At 44.0% G+C, this 18,901-nt stretch overlaps 1 protein-coding gene across 1 annotated transcript; it reads right to left on the reverse strand.

The window, feature by feature from the left end:
- Positions 1 to 510: 510 nt before the first annotated feature.
- Positions 511 to 16,449, reverse strand: LOC123362801. The gene is made up of 5 exons (XM_045003285.1): positions 16,332 to 16,449; positions 15,355 to 15,943; positions 8,328 to 8,866; positions 6,704 to 6,770; positions 511 to 3,566 (listed from the first exon to the last, which is right to left on the reverse strand). The coding sequence occupies exons 2-5, from the start codon at positions 15,941 to 15,943 to the stop codon at positions 2,047 to 2,049; spliced, it is 2,715 nt and encodes a 904-aa protein (XP_044859220.1). The 5' UTR covers positions 16,332 to 16,449; the 3' UTR covers positions 511 to 2,046.
- Between the last annotated feature and the right edge of the window lie 2,452 nt (positions 16,450 to 18,901).

Here is an 18,901-nt window from a genome sequence, read left to right on the forward strand (position 1 = left end):
CCAGCCTATTGCAGGTACAGTGGGTTCCTACTCACAAATGGCTAAGCAGAGCTAGGCACCTAAGTCCAGGTAATAAGATGGTGCCTATCAGAGAGGGGCAGGGCTTAGCACACACTCTTGCCTCTGCATCTCCTATTGGCTTACTTACGAGGCTCCCTGCCCAGCATGCTGGCTTTTGTGGGTTGCATTCTTAGGTGCCTCTCTCTCCCCATTCATTGTACAGTGAGCCTAGGCATCTAACAAGTTTTGTGAATCACAGTGTTGTTCCTGTCATTTTCTGGCATACTAGAAATCAGGCACTGCAATGCTCAGGTTTGCAATGCTGAAGTCCCTTTGGAGATCCCACACCTGTCACTTCATTGGTACTGGTCACTAGCTTAAAGTTGAGCACATTCATAGGTGCCTTGCTGTATCTGTGCCAGAGTATTCTGCACCTTGCAGGATCAAGCCCCTAACTATTCTTATAAATACTCCGGTTTCTTCTCTGAATTAATATTGTGGTAACAATGATTAAAATAAATTAATTTATTAAGAGCATTTATCAGCTTGATAACATCGGTTACAAGTTTTTAATTATTCAGATAGCTAAATTTGAAAGAGTGCAAACCCCCCAAAACTCTGATGTCCCCCTGAAATACAGGCCCAATACAATTTAAAATCACAGGCAAGCAAGGATGAGACAACGGTCAAACACCAATTGACTTCAGTGGGGCTAGGATTTCACCCCATCATGGTAATAGGACATTAAGCAACATTCAAGTCAGTCTGTTTTATTTGTGTTAATTTTTCTTAATACATATTGTAATACAAACAATATTTTTAAATCAAGGTAATATTTGGAAACATGATACCTGATTTAAAAAAACCCATAAACGAATGTAGTTTTCATAATGTACTGTATTCTGCATAAACACCAACAGAAAGCACAAAACCACAGTATTAAATTAAAATATACTTAAGATATCCCTCCAGGTTTGACACTATAGAAATATAAAAACTTTGTAAAAGTAATAAAATATATTCAGATAAAATTTTTACAGTTGCAAAATGTTTAGAACACACATTGAAGCAGAATGTCATTACACAGGAATGGCAGTCTGCTATAAACCAAATTATCTTTCCTATATATAAGCAGCATTAGAAAGTCTAAAGTATTTCCCTTCTGTAATGGACAAGTTTATTACAATGAACTACTGCATGTTACATACATTCTGTAATGTAGTAACCTACAGGACTGCATATATGCATTAGAATAGGTTCTGTTTATCCATCTTTATCTGTATGGGCCAGATTCTGCCACGCTTATTCATACTGCGCAGTACCTTACTTTGCAATTACCTGCACTGGAAATACTCAGAGAAAAGTACCACTCTATGTGAGCAAGGACTCCACGGCATTGGAACAAAATGTTGTTTATAAATGGATTTTGTTCTTGAAGTGTCCAATGTACAGAATTCTGATATTAGGAGTTAACATTACACTGATTTGAAGGCAGCCTCACCAGCAGCAGTGCAGAAGCAAGAGTGACAATACCATACCATGCCACCCTTACTTCTGTGCTGCTGGCAGCGGCGCTGCCTTTAGAGCTGGGATCCCAGCCAGGAGCCGCCACTCTCCAGGTGCCCAGCTCTGAAGGCAAAGCTGCCGCCGCCGCCAGCGGCAGTGCAGAAATAAGGGTAGCTGTAGCGCAACCTCCCCCGTTCCAATAACCTTGTGACCTCCGCCCACAACTCCCTCATATTTTTGTAGGTCCTGCAAAATCTGAGTTCAAGAGAATGCTTTGTAAGAAGTAGAGCCTGAGCTGGACTCCTGACACTACAATCCAAGATGTTAACAGAGAAATCCCTTTGGAAAAGCAGAAACATTACTTTTGTTTAGATGATAATCCAACCAAAGATTATTTTTAAAATGTTCTTAATGGTAAGAATATTTTAATGCAATGTTCTGTACATGTTCACACAATCTATGGTTCTGAACATATGTAGTATGACAAAATTCAAAACCCATTGCAAACTGTCCATTCGGGCTTACTTCACTCGAAAGTAACTAAGATGAAATCCATAAAATAGATATGCTGGTGCTATGTTCATGAGCGATCTGATTGATTCTTCCACGCACACAGTCAAGAGAAATGGATATCAATGTACCATTATGCACTTCGAAAGAAGAACGGAGGGACACACTGGTCCATATACTTCCCTCAGGCATCTGACCTCCAATTTGCTGGCCAGTTGCTGTAGGTTGCATCTGATCACTGATCAAATGATTTAGAGTCACTTTAAGTACATTACATGAGTGGATCAGCTTTAAATTAAAAGCAATGCTAGCAACTCCCCTTTCAGTAAATCTGAAGTACTTCTGAGCAAGTTCTCCAGAAGAAACAAGCTGTATTTGTTTCTCACTGGCTGAGACCTGGGTGAAATCCAGTAATTTGTTTCTGACAGCTCCTGTAGGCAGTCGTGTAACAGAGACTGTGGCTGAGATGGCAGTGGAAACTGTAGATGGGATCCAGATGAGGCTAAGCATACTAATTCCAGAGCTGTCTCCAAAATATCGAACATTACATTGAGCTGGAGAAAGGATCTCAAAGCTAAGCAGATCCCCACTGTTGACTTTTGTGGCCCCAGAAGCAGATATTGATGTGTCTCTGTAATTTACACCAGATTTATACATGTTCATTAATTCTTGGTTAGTACCATTCCTATTGATATAAGAGACCAAGGAAAAGCCTTCACGAACACATGTATGGCCCATGGAATAGAGTGCTTGGTGAAAAACAAATTTTATGACACCTGTTTCAGTGAACTTTATAGCTCTGCCATCGTGAGATAAACTTAGCATGTAAGGGTCAGAAATGGAAGTAACTTTAAAAGTAGGTCGATAGTTAGTTTGATAGTGCATTGCAGTTGACATCTGTGCACTCATAGCCACCGCACCTGTATCATGGGACAACCAAAACAAACTGAGTGGAGTATTAAGGTCATAAATATTTAAGTCTTTACTTTGGTTGCAGAATTGATTTGGACTCTTCAGAAACAGGGAAAGAGTTTGGCTTGGTTCCACCTCTGCCGCGCTGCTTAAACTGGTGCTCTGAAAGTATTTTCCTTCTGGTTGTTCGATACGAACACCACTCAGTTCACAGCCTTCCTCAGTGTCATTTAATTTCAAGGACAGCTGGAGGAAGTTTCTGCAGTTGTGCTTTACAGCAAAATTGAGGTCAGTCCACATCAAACCATGTTGCCTGAATACCAGGCTGTTATCTTCAACAGATACAACTTCACAGTGAAGCTTTCCCTTTATCTTCAAGTTTAAACCAGGGTAGACCTGAGAAGTGCCAGACTTTGCTGAGGGTAAAATAATATTTGCAGCCCACGATTCAGAAAGCTTGTTCTCGCTGGCTCCTGAACAAACAGTGTCAGCGACTGGGGAGCAAGGGAAAGCTACTATTCCATCTTCACACTCTGAACAAGCCTGGCATTCCTGCATTTCTTTATTAAAGAAATATTCCTCTCCACACAGCCCCAAGGCTGCATCTTTTTCAGCAATTCCAAGGCATCGGAAGCCACCTGTTTGTAGGAAGTAGGCAGTTTTAGTCACAGGCAACCTTCTGAGCCATTTGACACTAACAAAGCAAAAGTAGGTTATTCAATATTGTCAGAGCACCCTTGATTCCAAGCATGGGTTAAGCACTACAGCCTCGATACCTCACTGCATTCACGCTGCACCCAAACAGAGTGGGAAAGGGGAGCCGCAGGGATCCCAGCCCCCAGTGCACATTAGGGAACTTAGGGGAGTGGGGAGCTGATGGGCGGCTGCCGGTCCACCCTGGTTCCAGGCCCCCACCAGCTCGCTCCAACGGGCTGCTCTTTCTGCAAGCAGTGGACAAAGCAGGAAGCTGCCAAACAACGTTATAAGGGAGCATTGCGCAACTTTAATCAAGCATGTTCTCTAATAGATCAGCAATGTAACAATGAAACAATGTTAACCGGAATGACTTCAAGAGAGGAGTTATTGTACATTCATCCCTTCTAAAAGTGGTTTATATTGTAGAAAAGGATTTTTTCTTAAATGTAGTTTGCTTCTTAAAATTTTTTTAATATATATTTAAGCAAGTTTTTAGACTTTAGCTTTATACAGTTTTGTGTGGGCGGGGTAAGGAGGGACATCTACTGTTCTTCTCAGTTCACTGACGAGTCTTCAAATCTGCACACTGCATGACTAACCCTTAGATCAAGGCTGGATCATCTAAGAAGAAAGATAATCTACCTCTGATTCTTCTTTGAGCTTCTCCTCCTCCCCAAAATCAAACACACACACACACACTCCTCTTTTGAGGTATTTCCTGAATTACAGAATAAGAATTAATTCCAGGGAGCCCTGTAGAAAATCTCTGCAGCACTAGGCCATGCAAGCCCTCTAGGAGCACAGATGCATAGCACAGACTGATCTATTGAGAGATCAGGACTGCTCGCTGCAGAAAGCGCACTCCCACTAAACAACAACAGCCATTTTACAATCCAGATTCTAGCAGAGCTCCTCAGAGGGTGGGTCAGAGCAATGGAGAATAGAAGGCTCCTCATTTCATACAACTGTATCCTGACTTGCTCTCTTTTTCCCTTCACACTAGAGCTGTGCAGATCACAGGAGTTGGTGAAGCTGGAACCACCTTTGCATGTAGTTCCACAGAGGCTTCACATCCAACTCTTGATCTCACGTGTCAGAGCTAATTCCCATCCATCTTCCCTTCTCAAAGCAGAATCTGATTTCAGTATCACCATGAACAAGTACATTGTGCTTATGTAAGCTAAGGGACTGTCTTGAACAAACAGGCAACAGGTCCTGGAAATAGCAATCTTCCTTAACAATTAAGTTATTGGGGGAAGGGAACTCTCCCTCCCCCATGGAGATTGTTGACCCAAATTGCTGCCAGTGATGCAGGGTAACCCCCTTCACCTTTGTATGGGCCATCATTACATTGAGTGTTCCCTTCCTTTTGCCCTCACTGCTATGGAGTTTGGGTGGGAAGGCAATGGGAGTGCCAGAGAAAGGACATTCTTTAACCTGAAGGACCCTTCTCATCTCCTTGACTGACAGTCCAATAGCAGAGCTCAGAACCAGTGAAACACTGTATTCTGGCCATGTAGTTCCTTTCAGTTCTTGCCTGGCTGACAGGCAAAAAAGAACCCTCCTTGCTGATTTAGCATGCTCATTGTGTCTGTTAACTTCATACTTGTGGGCCCAACTGTCACATTGATTGGGAAGGGGCCACCTAAGGTAGGTGTGTCAGGCCAAAGCTGGGGTGGAGAAGTGTAATAGAACTTGTGGTTCTGAGTCACTTTGGTGCTTTTGAACATGCCATCCTAAGAAACTGGAGGTGAAAACTGGGGCTTCACAGCTCAATACTAGACCATACTATTGTTACAAGGTGCTACAGATATTGCAGACGGGGGAGCTATATAAGTACATAAATTACCGTATATTCTCGATCATAAGCCAGTTCGTTTATAAGCCGACCCCTCCCCCAAGATGGAAAATTTGTATTACCCATTCATAAGCCAACCCTATAATTCAGGGGTCAGCAAACTTTGGCTCCCAGGCCATCAGGATAAGCCACTGGTGGGCCGAGATGGTTTGTTTACCTCGAGCGTCTGCAGGCACGGAGGTAAACCTAAGCAAACAAAGTGTCCCGGCGCGCCAGCTGCTTACCCTGACGGGCTGGGACAGCAATTGGTAGGGAAATGTTTTGGGGGGGAGAACCTGGGGGTCAGGGGAGTAACCTCTGTGACCACTCCCCACATGACCCCACCCGTAGCCCAGGACCCCCACACTCTCCCCATCCCATCCCTTCCCACCTTATCTGGGGAGGGCCAGGGGAGGATGTCTCTGGCCTGGTTGGAGCTGCTCCGGTAGGACTGTGCAGCGCGGCTGCAGCCTGCTCCAGTGGGCCAGACTGGGGAGCACGGCTGCAGTGTGCTCCGGTGGGCCAGGCGGTGCGACCTCAGCCTGCTCTGGGGGGCGGGGCCGAGCGGCACGGCTGCAGCTGGACAGCCCCAGAGCTGCAGCTGCTTTGGAGGCTTGGGGGGGAGGAAGCAGCGTGGCCAGAAGCGGAGAAACTCTGGCCCCGCCTCTTCCCTTCTGGCTCTGCTGGCTGTGCTGCCTCTCCTTGCTCCCGCTGTTGGGGGGAGGGGTTGTGTCCCACCTCTCCCTCTCTACACCCGTTCATAAGCCGACCCCCTTCTCTGGTGCTTCCCTTTTTTACTAAAAAAAATCTGGCTTATGAATGAGTATATAAGGTAGTTTAAAAAAAAAAAAAAAGATAAGCAACTGCAAGAGATAAATGACTCGATTATCCTTCCATGCCAGTTGGCCAGCAGGGGTAATGCCATTGATTTCAATGGTGTTACTCCTAATTTACACCTGTGCGAGAAGACCGTCAGGCCCATAGGCAGCATGGGAATTAAAAAGCCAAACAGAAGGAAAGCACCAGAGGCTGTGAAGAATGTTTTGCCTGAAGCAGCCTATTGGTCTCCTAAGATTAGTTTTCATTCTTACAGCCTACTTCTCTGTGCCGGGTGCCTTTGACTTTCATTGATTCCAGCATCCTAAGCACTTCAGGACCCAGCACCTAGCAGGACAGTGCTCTTAATTGCCTTCCTGTTCTGTCACTGAAGATGTACTTAGTCACAGAAAGGTAGGAACTTACCTGGAGTATTCAGGCATTTTATTCTCTCACCACAAATGTTGGGAGATTCAATGCATTCGTCTCTGTCCTACAAATCACAAGAATCACATTCATTTCACTTTTAATGAAATGGCTAATATGGAAGCTTTAAAACAGGAAAACACTTACCTGGAACACCAAATGAAAAACATTTTAGTTCAATTATATAAAGCATCCAGTTAAACCAAGTCAGGTTTGTAAACTGACAGCCACTTAACTGTACTGGTTTTGTAAAATAAACTTCTGAGGATTCAAATTCTCTCTCTCCCTGACCATATCCTCCTCTCCCACAATTCCCTGCTCTGTCTCACACTCCTTCTGTGTTCTCTGAGCCATCAGCCTCCAATTTCTGACACACTCTGCTCCATCCTCCTCCACTAGCTTCCCTTTCCTTCCACACTATTCCCTAATCTCAGTCTGAATTTCCATCATCTTCCCGTCCCTCAGGTCCTCAAACAGTGTCATTTTCCCATCTTCTTTTTCTCTTCTTTCCTCATATTGATGGTCTCACTGAATCATGCCATTTCTCCAGAACTCAACCATCCCTCTCTCGTCCCCCAATCCCCACCAAAACTGTTGTCTGAGCTCTGATTATTTCTTGCCTTGATTATGGAAACCTTCTTCTCTCTGGCCATCCATCACACCATCCTTTCCACATATCCAGAATGCTGCCACTACAGTCATTTACTGTGTACCTTGCACTGAGTGTGTCCAGCCTCTTCTCAGTTTTCTCCATTCCTTTCCTGTACCAGCTACATTATCTTTAAACTCTCTCCATGCCTTCAAAGCCCTTTGTAACCTGACTCCTACTTACCTCTCTGCCCTGGTCTCCTTTCACAGACCTCCTCAACCAATTAAGCTCTGCGGAAGCTGCATGTCGAACAATCCAACCCATGTCCCTCTTCAGTTCTCAACTCTGGGACTTTTCATGCCTGCTTATATGGCTGGAACCACCTCTGTGACCTGCTGTTCCACCCTCTTCTCCAAGTCCCTCCTTAAAATACGTTGCCCTAAGGCCCATAAACCACAACCCAATACTGTAAGTTAGTGGAAAAGAGATGCATAGAGAGGGATAGCTCAGTGGTTTGAGCATTAGCCTGCTAAACCTAGGTTTGTGAGTTCAGTCCTTGAGAGGGCCATTTAGGGATCTGGGGCAAAAATCTGTCTGGGGATTGGTCCTGCTTTGAGCACGGGATTGGCTAGATGACCTCCTGAGGTCCCTTCCAACCCTGATATTCTATGATATATTGATTCAAGTATATTTATCACTGTTCTCATGTCACCTCCTATGTTCATACAACAGCTATTCAAATTTTAAGCTCTCTGGGACAAGGGCCTTGTTTTCATATCTGTCTCTAAAACACCTAGTATGCTGTTGGCGTTAGAGTCAATGAACTGCTGCTAAATACATTTCTTAAAGCAAATACCTCACTGTTAACACAGTGAACCTAAGAATCCTAAACTTGGCATGGCATAGAAAACTTACACTCATAGTAGGAGCTCTCTCCTTACTCTCTCTGAATAGCCTCAGTCTCAGCACAGTATTCTCTGTTGGCCTGACAAAATGCTTGATCTACTTATTAAAATACACAGAATAATATTTCACCTGGCAAATCCGATCGGCGTTTGCAGAACATTCAGACATTTGGAAAAAACCAGCAGGGCACAAGGTGCATTTTTCACACTGTGATGGTGTCTTTTGGAAATTGCAAAATTCATCACTTTTACAAAGGCTGCAGTCCAGCAAAGACTCCCTAACATCAATCACTTTTGCATCAACTTCTACTTTCTGTACAGAGTATGACTTCTGGAGATGATTTCTGACCTGGTTCTGAAGTCCTTGAAGCTGAGCTTCAAAATAATGCTGAATATCCTCATGCAAACTCTGGAATGACATTTGTTTCACTGTGTCGAAAAGCATGCCATACTGGACTTTTATCAGATGCATTTGCTCATACATTTTTCTTTGTTGTTCAAGAATTTCTCGTTGCTGGCTAACTAACATGCTCTGTTGTTCAGCAAGTTTTTGTTGCAAATCCACAATTATCTTCTGTTGGCTTTTTAACATTTCAACAAATGTATCTTGGCCTTTTGCAAGCTGCAGTTGTAATATTAGTGCATCTTCAGATGGAACTTCATTTTCTCCTGAAATACAAACAGTCTATTACTTTTCCTGACAAAAAAAATAATTTTCCAGATTGTATTATCTCCTCAACGACATTCAAAATTCCATCAGATCTTCTTTTAATTATTGAAGATTTAAATGTAAGAAATAACTTTCTCACATACAATGGAGTTGCATCATAGGCACATTTAACTTACGCGATTTTAACTATATGCGCTCGGCAAAAACAAAAAAGAGAAAAGTAACAGTTTAAATACTGTACCTGTAGTGCGCGCGATTCCGCCCGCCATTCCACTCAATGAGCGTTTGACTACACGTGATTTTCGCTTTATACGCTGACTACAGAACCTAACCCCCACGTACAATGCGATTCCCCTGTATCTTTCCTATAAATAGTCCTTAGGGATGGTGTCCCTAGCATCTATTTGCCAGAACTTAGGAATGGGTAACAGAGGATGGATCACTTTATGATTACCTGTTCTGTTCATTCCCTCTGGGGCACCTGGCATTGGCCACTGTCGGAAGACAGGATACTGTGCTATATGGATCTTTGGTCTCTATGTTTTTATGTCCTTAAACATATGACTCTTGACACTTGTGTGCACAAGCAAAAATTAAAACCTCTTTAGATTTATCTTCATAATCAAATGATAATTGACTTTTTTAAAAACATTTATATTAGGGCTGTCAAGCTATTCAAAAATTAATCGCACTGTTAAACAATAGAATACCATTTATTTAAATATTTTGGATGTTTTCTACATTTTCAAATATATTGATTTCAATTACCACACAGACTACAAAGTGTACAGTGCTCACTATATATTTATTTTTTATTACAAATATTTGCATAGTAAAAAAAATAGAAATATTATTTTTCAATTCACCTAATGCAAATAATGTAGTGCAATCTCTTTATCATGAAACTTACAAATGTAGAATTATGGACAAAAACTAACTGTACTCAAAAATAAAATAATGTAAAACTTTAGAGCCTACACTCTAAATCCACTCAGTCCTACTTCTTGTTCAGCCAATTGCTCAGAAAAAACAAGTTTGTTTACATTTACAGGAGATAATGCTGCCAGCTTCTTGTTTACAATGTCACCTGAAAGTGAGAACAGGTGTTTGCATGGCACTGTTATAGTAACTGGCGTCACAAGATATTTACGCACCAGATGCCCTAAAGATTCATATGTCCCTTCATGCTTCAACTACGATTCCAGAGGACATGCATCCATGCTGATGACAGGTTTTGCTTGATAATGATCCAAAGCAGTGTGGACCAATACATATTCATTTTCATCATCTGAGTCAGATGCCATCAACAGAAGGTTGATTTTCTTTTTTGGTGGTTCAGTTCTGTAGTTTCCGCATCATAGTGTTGCTCTTTTAAGACTTCTGAAAGCATGCTCCACGCCTCGTCCCTCTCAGATTTTGGAAGGCACTTCAGATTCTTAAACCTTGGGTCGAGTGCTGTAGCTATCTTCAGAAATCTCACATTGGTACCTTCTTAGCATTTGGCAAATCTGCAGTGAAAGCGTTCTTAATACGAACAACATGTGCTGGATCATCATCCGAGATGGCTATAACATGAAATATATGGCAGAATGCAGGTAAAACAGAGCAGGAGGCATACAATTCTCCCCCAAAGAGTTCGGTCACAAATTTAATTAAACACATTTTTTTTAATGAACGTCATCAGCATGGAAGCATGTCCTTTGGAATGGTGGCCAAAGCATGAAGGGGCATACAAATGTTTACCATATCTGGCATGTAAATGCAATACCAGCTACAAAAGTGTCGTGTGAACGCCTGTTCTCACTTTCAGGTGACATTGTAAATAAGAAGCAGGCAGCATTATGTCCCATAAATGTAAACAAATTTGTCTTAGCAATTGGCTGAACAAGAAGTAGGACTGAGTGGACTTTTAGGCTCTTAAGTTTTACATTGTTTTGTTTTTTGAGTGCAGTTATGTAACAAAAAAAACCCTAAATTTGTAAGTTGTGCTTTCATGATAAAGAGATTGCTCTACAGTACTTGTATGAGGTGAATTGAAAAATACTATTTATTTTATCATTTTTAAAGTGCAAATATTTGTAATAAAAAATAACAAAATAAAGTGAGCACCATACACTTTGTATTCTATGATGTAACTGAAATATTTGAAAATGTAGAAAAACATCAAAAAATATTTAATACATTTCAATTGGTACTCTATTGTTTAACAGTGCAATTAAAAGTACAATTATTCACGATTAATTTTTTTTAATCGTGATAACATTTTTGGAGTTAATCGCATGAGTTTACTGCAATGGACAGCCCTAATTTATATTACAATAGAAAAAATAAGTACGATTTTCTAATGCAATAATCCTCTCTTGCTAGCCCTTCATGTCTAATAGTAGAATTTTACTAATCTACTATGCTTTATGTATTTATTAAAAATACAAAACTTCTCTTATCAATATCTTGTTTCAATACTCTCATACTCAAAAACTATGGGCCTGATCCCAAATACACTCACACACAAGTAACTTTATGCAAGTAGTCCCACTGAATGCAAAGCATGAGTGCAGGACCAATTCCTATATTGATAAATATGTGCATTGCTTTAATTCAATATAACGAGGCTGGTCAGTTTTATGAACAACATTCATAGCCATGCATGCTAAAGTAGGGGGAAAATCAAGCCTCAGGCTTCAGGACATAAGTTCACCACCACTGAGGGGCAGGAAGGACTTTAACAACACCATGCAGAGCGTACAGTATGGAATTGTGTTAACATTACCTGGAAACATCAAGTGTTGAACACTGCAAGAGGCAGCGGCTGGACTTTATTTACGGTTACTAGATTTTCTTATATTTAATTATTTTATTGCCTCATCACCAGGCATATATCAATCATTTTATTTTCATTTTTTCAGCACTCTTCCAAGTCTCAAGGTGCTTTACATGCACACAAAACTCTTAAGAAGAATTACACAGCTAGCATGCTGAGACCACAGCCTATCTTGCTGACCAATACCGTCTCATTGTTTCTTTGTATTCCCCAATCTGTCTGTATCTGTTGTCTCAACTTATACTTAGATTGTAAGCTCTATGCGGTAGAGACTATCTTTTTGTTCTCTCTTTGTACAACACATATAAAATCTACCATTAACTATAATCCTCACATTAAACCTATCCTATCCCTTCATTCCTCAGCCTACTGTCTTCACCAATGTCCAGGGAAGGAGGCCTGGTTTTTCCAATATGCTCAAGAGGTTAACAAAATTCTAGAGGACCGAAGGGTATTAAAAACATCTTAAACTGCCCACGTTAGACCAAAGAATCTTCTCACACACTCCCTGTAACACTCCAATCGACCAAGCCTCGCCAGAGATAATTCATAGTCCAAACAAATGCTTCACCAAAAATGTGCCCTAAAACTGCGGTTCTCAACCGGGGTCCAGGGACCCCTGAGGGGCCACAAGCAGGTTTCAGGGGGTCCGCCAACATAAACCAGAGAACAGAGTCAGCGTTAGACTCACTGCAGCCCAGGGCAGAAGGCCGAATTCCAATCCCTGCTGCCTGGGGCTGAAGCCGAAGCCCATAGCAACTTAGCTTTGCGAGGGCCCCTGTGGCATGGAGTCCTGAGCAATTGCTCTGCTTGTTACCCCCTAACACCAGCCCTGGCTTATAATCTACTTTAGAACAGTTGTTGTGGCACAGGTGGGCCACAGAATTTTTATAGCATGTTGGGGGAGGGGGGTGTCTCAGAAAGAAAAAGGTTGATAACCCCCCTCCCCTAAAAAATCCAGATTGGCAGTTCATCAGGATCTGATTGAGGGAGTGAATTCTATAGCCCAGGAACCATTATCAAAAACATTTTGCCTATGTGGCTGGAGCCGCTAAGGACTAAAGGGACTGAAGTGCTACAATGGTCAGCATTGTCATACTTAACTTTTAGGCATCATGCTTCCTAGTGGGATCCACAGCCCTGAGTTAGGTGCCAAGACTCCCTGTACAATGCATGGGGAGAGATAGGTGCCGAAGACTGGAATTCACAGAAGCCAGCAAGCTAATCAGGGAGCCGCTGAAACTATAAGGTAGAAAATGCTTAGGAGAGAGGTGGGGCTTAAGCCCTGCTCCACTCAGAATTAACAGCCACAAACCTTGTCCTGGCATTAGGCACCGGGACTTGAATCTGGGTTCAAGTTCCAGATTACTCATCCAGATCAGGGATTTGGGTCTGTGAAATCCCTAACAACCAAGTTACTGGCTATTCTGGGGTGGAGTTCTCTCAGTCTCTCCTGTTGGAGATGTTCCACTGTGCATAAATAATTACATATTCATTGGGCCAGAGCAAGACGGACTGTAGCCTCAGGGTTAGGACACCCACCTAGGAATTGGGAGACCACATTCAAGTCCCATTCTCTGAATCAGAAAGAGCAGAAACTTGAACCTAGATATCCCAGAGGAGTACCCTGATCACCTTATTATTCTGAGGTAAGAGGGTGTCTCCCTGGGTGTGACCAGAAATGCTATCCTGGACCTGACAATATTTCATTGAAATTGATACTGGCAGGAATGTTTCAATGAACTGGAATATTTTGCTGAAAAATCCACAACAAACGATACTGTTTATGCACTTAGCTGGTATAAATGAGTCCTGAGAAACCCTCCAGGCCACATTTTCTTCTCACTTACTATGGTTTTACATGAGAATGAGTCAAATTACTTGAGTGGAGTTGCTCTTGATTTTACACCAGTGTGAGTGGAGAAGAATCTGGCCCTTTGCCTTTATCCTGGGAAACACTATTTTGACCCTTTGTGCCCTCCCTTCTCATGACAGTGACAGTTGCTATAATCCAGTCAAAACCAGTGCTATCGCAGGATGCATGTCTGTAATGAGTGATCATACCCTTTCTTCCCACCAGATGTAGTTGCAATAGACCTAAACTCTGCCCCATCACTACACTTTATGCTTGGTACTGCTAGTGAACAATGTTAGGACAACAGAAAGTATAATTAAGCTCTTCAATGGATGAGAAGTTTGTATTTAAAATAAACAAAAAAATAAAGTAAATTAAAACAAAGTGATCTTGTTTGTCAACAGGATTCTCAAACTGTTGCATCTTTACATAGGTCAAAGAGGTTTGCTGAAATATCCTTTTTTCCAATCAAATTAAGACTCCCCATTGAACAGTTGGTGTCAAGATATGATTTCAGTATGTGACTACGAATAAGGGGGTTCCACAACTCAAGACTGCTATTAATCATAATATGTCCAATAAGAATGCCCAGAAATTGTTCAGATGCATCTCCAAAAATGTACTATCCTAATCTCAGCCCTTTGCTTTTCCACAGGAGCTTGACACACAAAATTCCTAATTTCCATTAATCTTGACAAAAAAATGTAATAAAAATAAATCAGTCTACCCTATTGCTAGATCCCTCAGGTGAGACATTAACCAAGGTCCTTATTATTTTGTGGCCATTAAAGACCCCGTGATGCTTTTTTACCGCAGGAGAGATATAAGCCCAGAGATCCTGGACTGATTCTAAATTGCATTCTGCTGGCCCAAATTTGCCCTGCAGTTTCAATTGGATATAGCATACTTCACCTTCATACTAAGATGCTGTCCACCATTAAAAAAATTGAGAAATTCCACCCTAGAAGTGGTTGACTTTCCATGATGGTGTTTTAAATAATATAGTTGTAAAGTGCTCCTGGAATCCTTCCACTCTCTAAATGAGTTATTAATTATTATTAGTTTGTCAATGTCCATAGGATTCTGGTGGGCAACAGTAACCGTGCCCGATTACCAAGTCATTCCTTCGGGATGTAGATGTATTTCCATCCTATTCAAACCCTGTTTGGCCTTGCTGGAAATTAAAGACATCAGAAATACCAGATTGTGAAGCTAAATAGAAAACGTTTACACTTGGTAAAAAAACATTTGATCTCCTATTTTGTCATGCTTCCTTGTCTGCTCCTTTTTTGCTTCCCTTATTTGAGTGTGGGGAAAGGGGAAAAGAGACATAGTTCCTGCCCCGCGTTTAAAAACTAGGGCCACAAATTTGGGCCCAAATTTTCAAGTGGCCATGAATGTGGGGCAGCCAGCCCCACACTTTGGGCCTGAATTCCAGAGGTGCTGAGGACCTTCAGCTCCCTACTGACTCCAAGTGGAGCTGTGGGCACCCAGCATCTCTGAAATTCAGGCCCTAGGTGTCTCATTTCTGGCACCTCCAGTCCTAAGGGGCACTGAAGAAAAGGCGAAGCTTGGACCTTGGCTAGATGAGCGGTGGGGTGCCAAATGCTGGGTGTTAACTTGGAGACAGGCACTTGGGCTCCCAGCCCTACCCTATGCAGGCCCCAGGCTTCCCCAGGCCAAGTCACTGTCCTGGTGGCACTGCCGGGCTCCTCAGCACGGGGGCCGCCGGGGCCAGCGCACAGCACACCCCCTTGGGGCTGGCTCTCCCAGCTCAACCCTGCCCGCCTCGCCCGGAAGCCAGCACCCACCTGGGCTGAGGTCGCAGGTGAGCCGCACGCCCAGCTCCGAGGCCGGGTAGGCGAAGTCTTCCGCGAGGAACTGGGCGGCTCGCTCCGCCTCTCTGAGCAGGGCGGGCTCCGGGCAGGCCTCTCCCTGCGGGGCGCACCGAGCCCCGCTGCCCGGCCGGGACCCGGGGCGGAGCCGCAGGGGCAGTTTGCACTCAACGCCCTTGCAGTCCCGGCTGGTGCCGTTGGGGGCCCGGGCGGCGCAGTCCGCTCCCAGGCAGCTCTCCCCGGCGCCCCTAGCGGCCGGGGCGGGGAGCTCCGGGCTGAGCTCGGCCGTGCTCCGGGAGGGGAAGGCGGGGAGAGGGGCGGCGTGCGCGGCGCTCGGCGCCTGCTTGCCGCGGGCGGTGTGAGGGAAGGAGCGGGACGGGCGGCTGGCTCTGCCCGAGCAGCGGGGCCCCAGGCACGGCTGTCTGGCCGGATCTCTATCGCCGCCGCCACACAGGGCGCCCCGGCAGCCGGCAGCGCCGCTGCCTCCTCCCCCGTCCCCCAGCAGCGAGAGGCAAACACCCAGCCAGCAGCAGCAGCGAGCCCAGCGCAGCATCTCCAGCCGCATCTGCAAGAGAAAGAGTGAGACAGCGAGGGGTCGGGGGCGCAGCCCCGCGCACCGCACAGGGGCTCCCAGTGCCTGTACCCCGCTCTCCCCTCAGCGCCCAGGCGGCATGGCCGGCACTGTTCTGCCTTGCCCAGGCGCCCCCCACTTGCAGAGTGCACGTTCCCCCCCCCGGGCCCCCTCGCCACTAGCTAGGTAGGGTCACGTTTGCACCCTGAAGGGCTCTTCCAGAGCCCGGCTGTCTGCACGCTCCACCCCTGGCTGCAGAGAGCTACAGCTTCCCGCCCCACTCATTCTGTACGTCCGCCCGCCTGTGCCAAAGCCCGGGCACACTCTCTCCAACGTGGGGCTTGGCTGGTTAGATGGGCCCGTGAGTAGTCAGCTGCTTTACCTACGAGACGGCGCGGAGCTGCACTTGAGAAGGCCACGCTCCTTGGAGCTGGGCGGCTTGCAAGGGCCAGGCAGGGAGCAGAGGAGTTTCCTTCCCCAGTAGTGGGGACTGACCTCCTCTGCAAGCCTGGAAGAATGTTAATGTAGAACATTCCTTAGACTTCATTAGCATCCAATTCCCCAAGCACCTCCCTTTAACTCTTGCCACTCCAGCGCCCTGGGCTCGGGGGGAAGGTTCCTCATAAAAAAAAGATTACACCGAGTAAAGCTTTTATTCCGTGAGGACTTGCATACGCCGCTATCATGAAGACAACAGACTAAACACCCGCACTTCACCTAAGACAAAGCAAAAGGCAGGGCTCGCGGAGCGGATAAATGCTGGAAGACTGCGACTCTGACCTCAGGGGGTAGCCAACGAGGGACGTTTATTCAAGATTAAAGGCGACCTTTAGCTAACCTAGAAGCTGGGGGGCAGGAGGGGAGAGGGAAGAGAATGGGTTTCACTTTAAACCAGTGGTAGTGCGAGAGCTGAAGCCTGGCGCTCTCTAGTTGAAACTCTACCCCCCTGATAACTGACTACAGTAGGCTCCAAACTCACACATCTCATCTCTTCCAGATGTTTATAGGAGGAAAAACAGCACATTTTCTTTCAAAGGGTGTGTCCACTTTGTCCATTTTGTTATTGGATTTGGCCATCATAAAGGTACACTGAGCTATAGTGGGTATAATCATACCTGTAAGCAGGAAAAAAAACCCAAATATATATATTAACTCATTGTCTCCAGCCTTCTCCCCCACCACGCAATACTTTTCTATTAACAGAGGTGTAGTCTCTTCAAAATTAAATAGAAGAGAAGAAAGGGCTGGCTAGGGTCATGCATTTTTCTCCATTTTTTGTGACGTTTGAAAGTTTATGTTCCAAATTTCAGTTCTGTGCAGTCACTCTGGCTGATCTGTTGTTGTGCCGTCTGAAGGAAAACCATAGAACAATGCCATACACACAATGGGCCTAATTCAACTCCAGTGACTTCAGTGGCATAGGGTCAAGCTTAATATTAACACAGGGAAGGCTAGCAGCCTGTTAAAAGGGCTGTTCTAGAACAAAAGGCTGTAATCATAACAAGCAATGTTATTCTAGAAAACCAAATACTGCACACAATCAATCATGGTCGATAAGTACCTACAGTAGAGGACTCCTAGCCGTGGGCTCTTGTTATGCCTTTGTCTGCTAAAAGCTGAAGCCAGAAAAATTCAAACTAGGTGCAAATTTTTAAATGAGGGTAATTAGCCATTGAAACAATTTATCAAAGCAGCGGATTCTCCCCTCACTTAAAGTCTTCAAATCAAAATTGGATGGCTTTCTGGAAGATATGCTCAAGTTTAAGCAGACATTAGAAGTTTGATGCAAGAGGTCAGATTAGGTCATTAGAAGTTTGATGCAAGAGGTCATTTTGTCCTGCAACATACATGTTGTTTCTAATATGCTCTTTCCTTTGTTAATGCTCTTTTCCAGTCCGCTTTTTTTAAAAAACCTTGGACACTAGTATTCCATGTAATTCAATATACATTTCCATCAACAGCTTTTTCTAGGTTTTATTTAGTCTGGATTTTAAAAAATCCAACACAGTAAGGTATCATCCAATTGCTATGTATCTGGTAACATAGGGATTGTGATCCTCCAAAGTATAGGGCTGATCTTGCAGCCTTTAATGACCCCTATCTCCCATAGGCAGTTTGCATAGGAAAACTGCAAGACAGAATTCGAAGTGCTCAGACTCACCTGTGTACATCTCCAGTGACCTCTGATGATGGCTTGCAGTGAATTGCAGAGAATTTGCAAGTTCTCAAAATAATTCCACCTGCATGCAGTAGTGCACACACATGACCAGGGCAAATTCTGCTCTTGGGTCACACCAATGTAAATCTAGAGCAGCTCCACTGAAGTTAATGGAGTTATTCAAGATTTATGCTGGTATAAATGAGTGCAAAATTTGGCCCCAAATTTTTATCTGTGCAATGTAGTTTTATAGGTTGTACTGTGATCTTTGGAAGGATAAGTATCATGTTCCTAGGAGATACTGTGCAAATGAGATTGTGTGATTTTAATTAAAGGAGTATTGGGGCTTGCATTAAGCCTCTGAGAATGGCAGAGGAGACATGGCTATTCTTTTCAGGAGTCTGAGCAGGCTCAGATTGAGCTGAGTGGTCTAATCAACATGTCGTGTGTTCAAATGTGACAAAAATGATTCCTGATGTACCTACTTAGCAGTATCGTGTGCCCAAAGCTGTATCACTTCTTCCAAGTCCAGTGAAATTCAATGGAATATTTACAGAAAAATGGGGTTAATAAACAGGCCAGAACAGATGCTCTGCAGTTAAGAAATGCTTGCTTCATTTAAAACAGTAGTAAAAGCTTTCATTGCATTGCTGTGTATCCTGTATATGCAGTGTCATTGTAGCCATGTCTACCATATTACCACCTCACCTACTTTGTCTCTCTAATATCCTGTTGACCCAGATACATAAGATACTGTGTATATCCAAGACTTAAATTCAGCCGGAGCTTCTGTA

This window comes from Mauremys mutica, chromosome 2, assembly GCF_020497125.1.
Source record: "Mauremys mutica isolate MM-2020 ecotype Southern chromosome 2, ASM2049712v1, whole genome shotgun sequence".
NCBI lineage: Eukaryota > Metazoa > Chordata > Testudines > Geoemydidae > Mauremys > Mauremys mutica.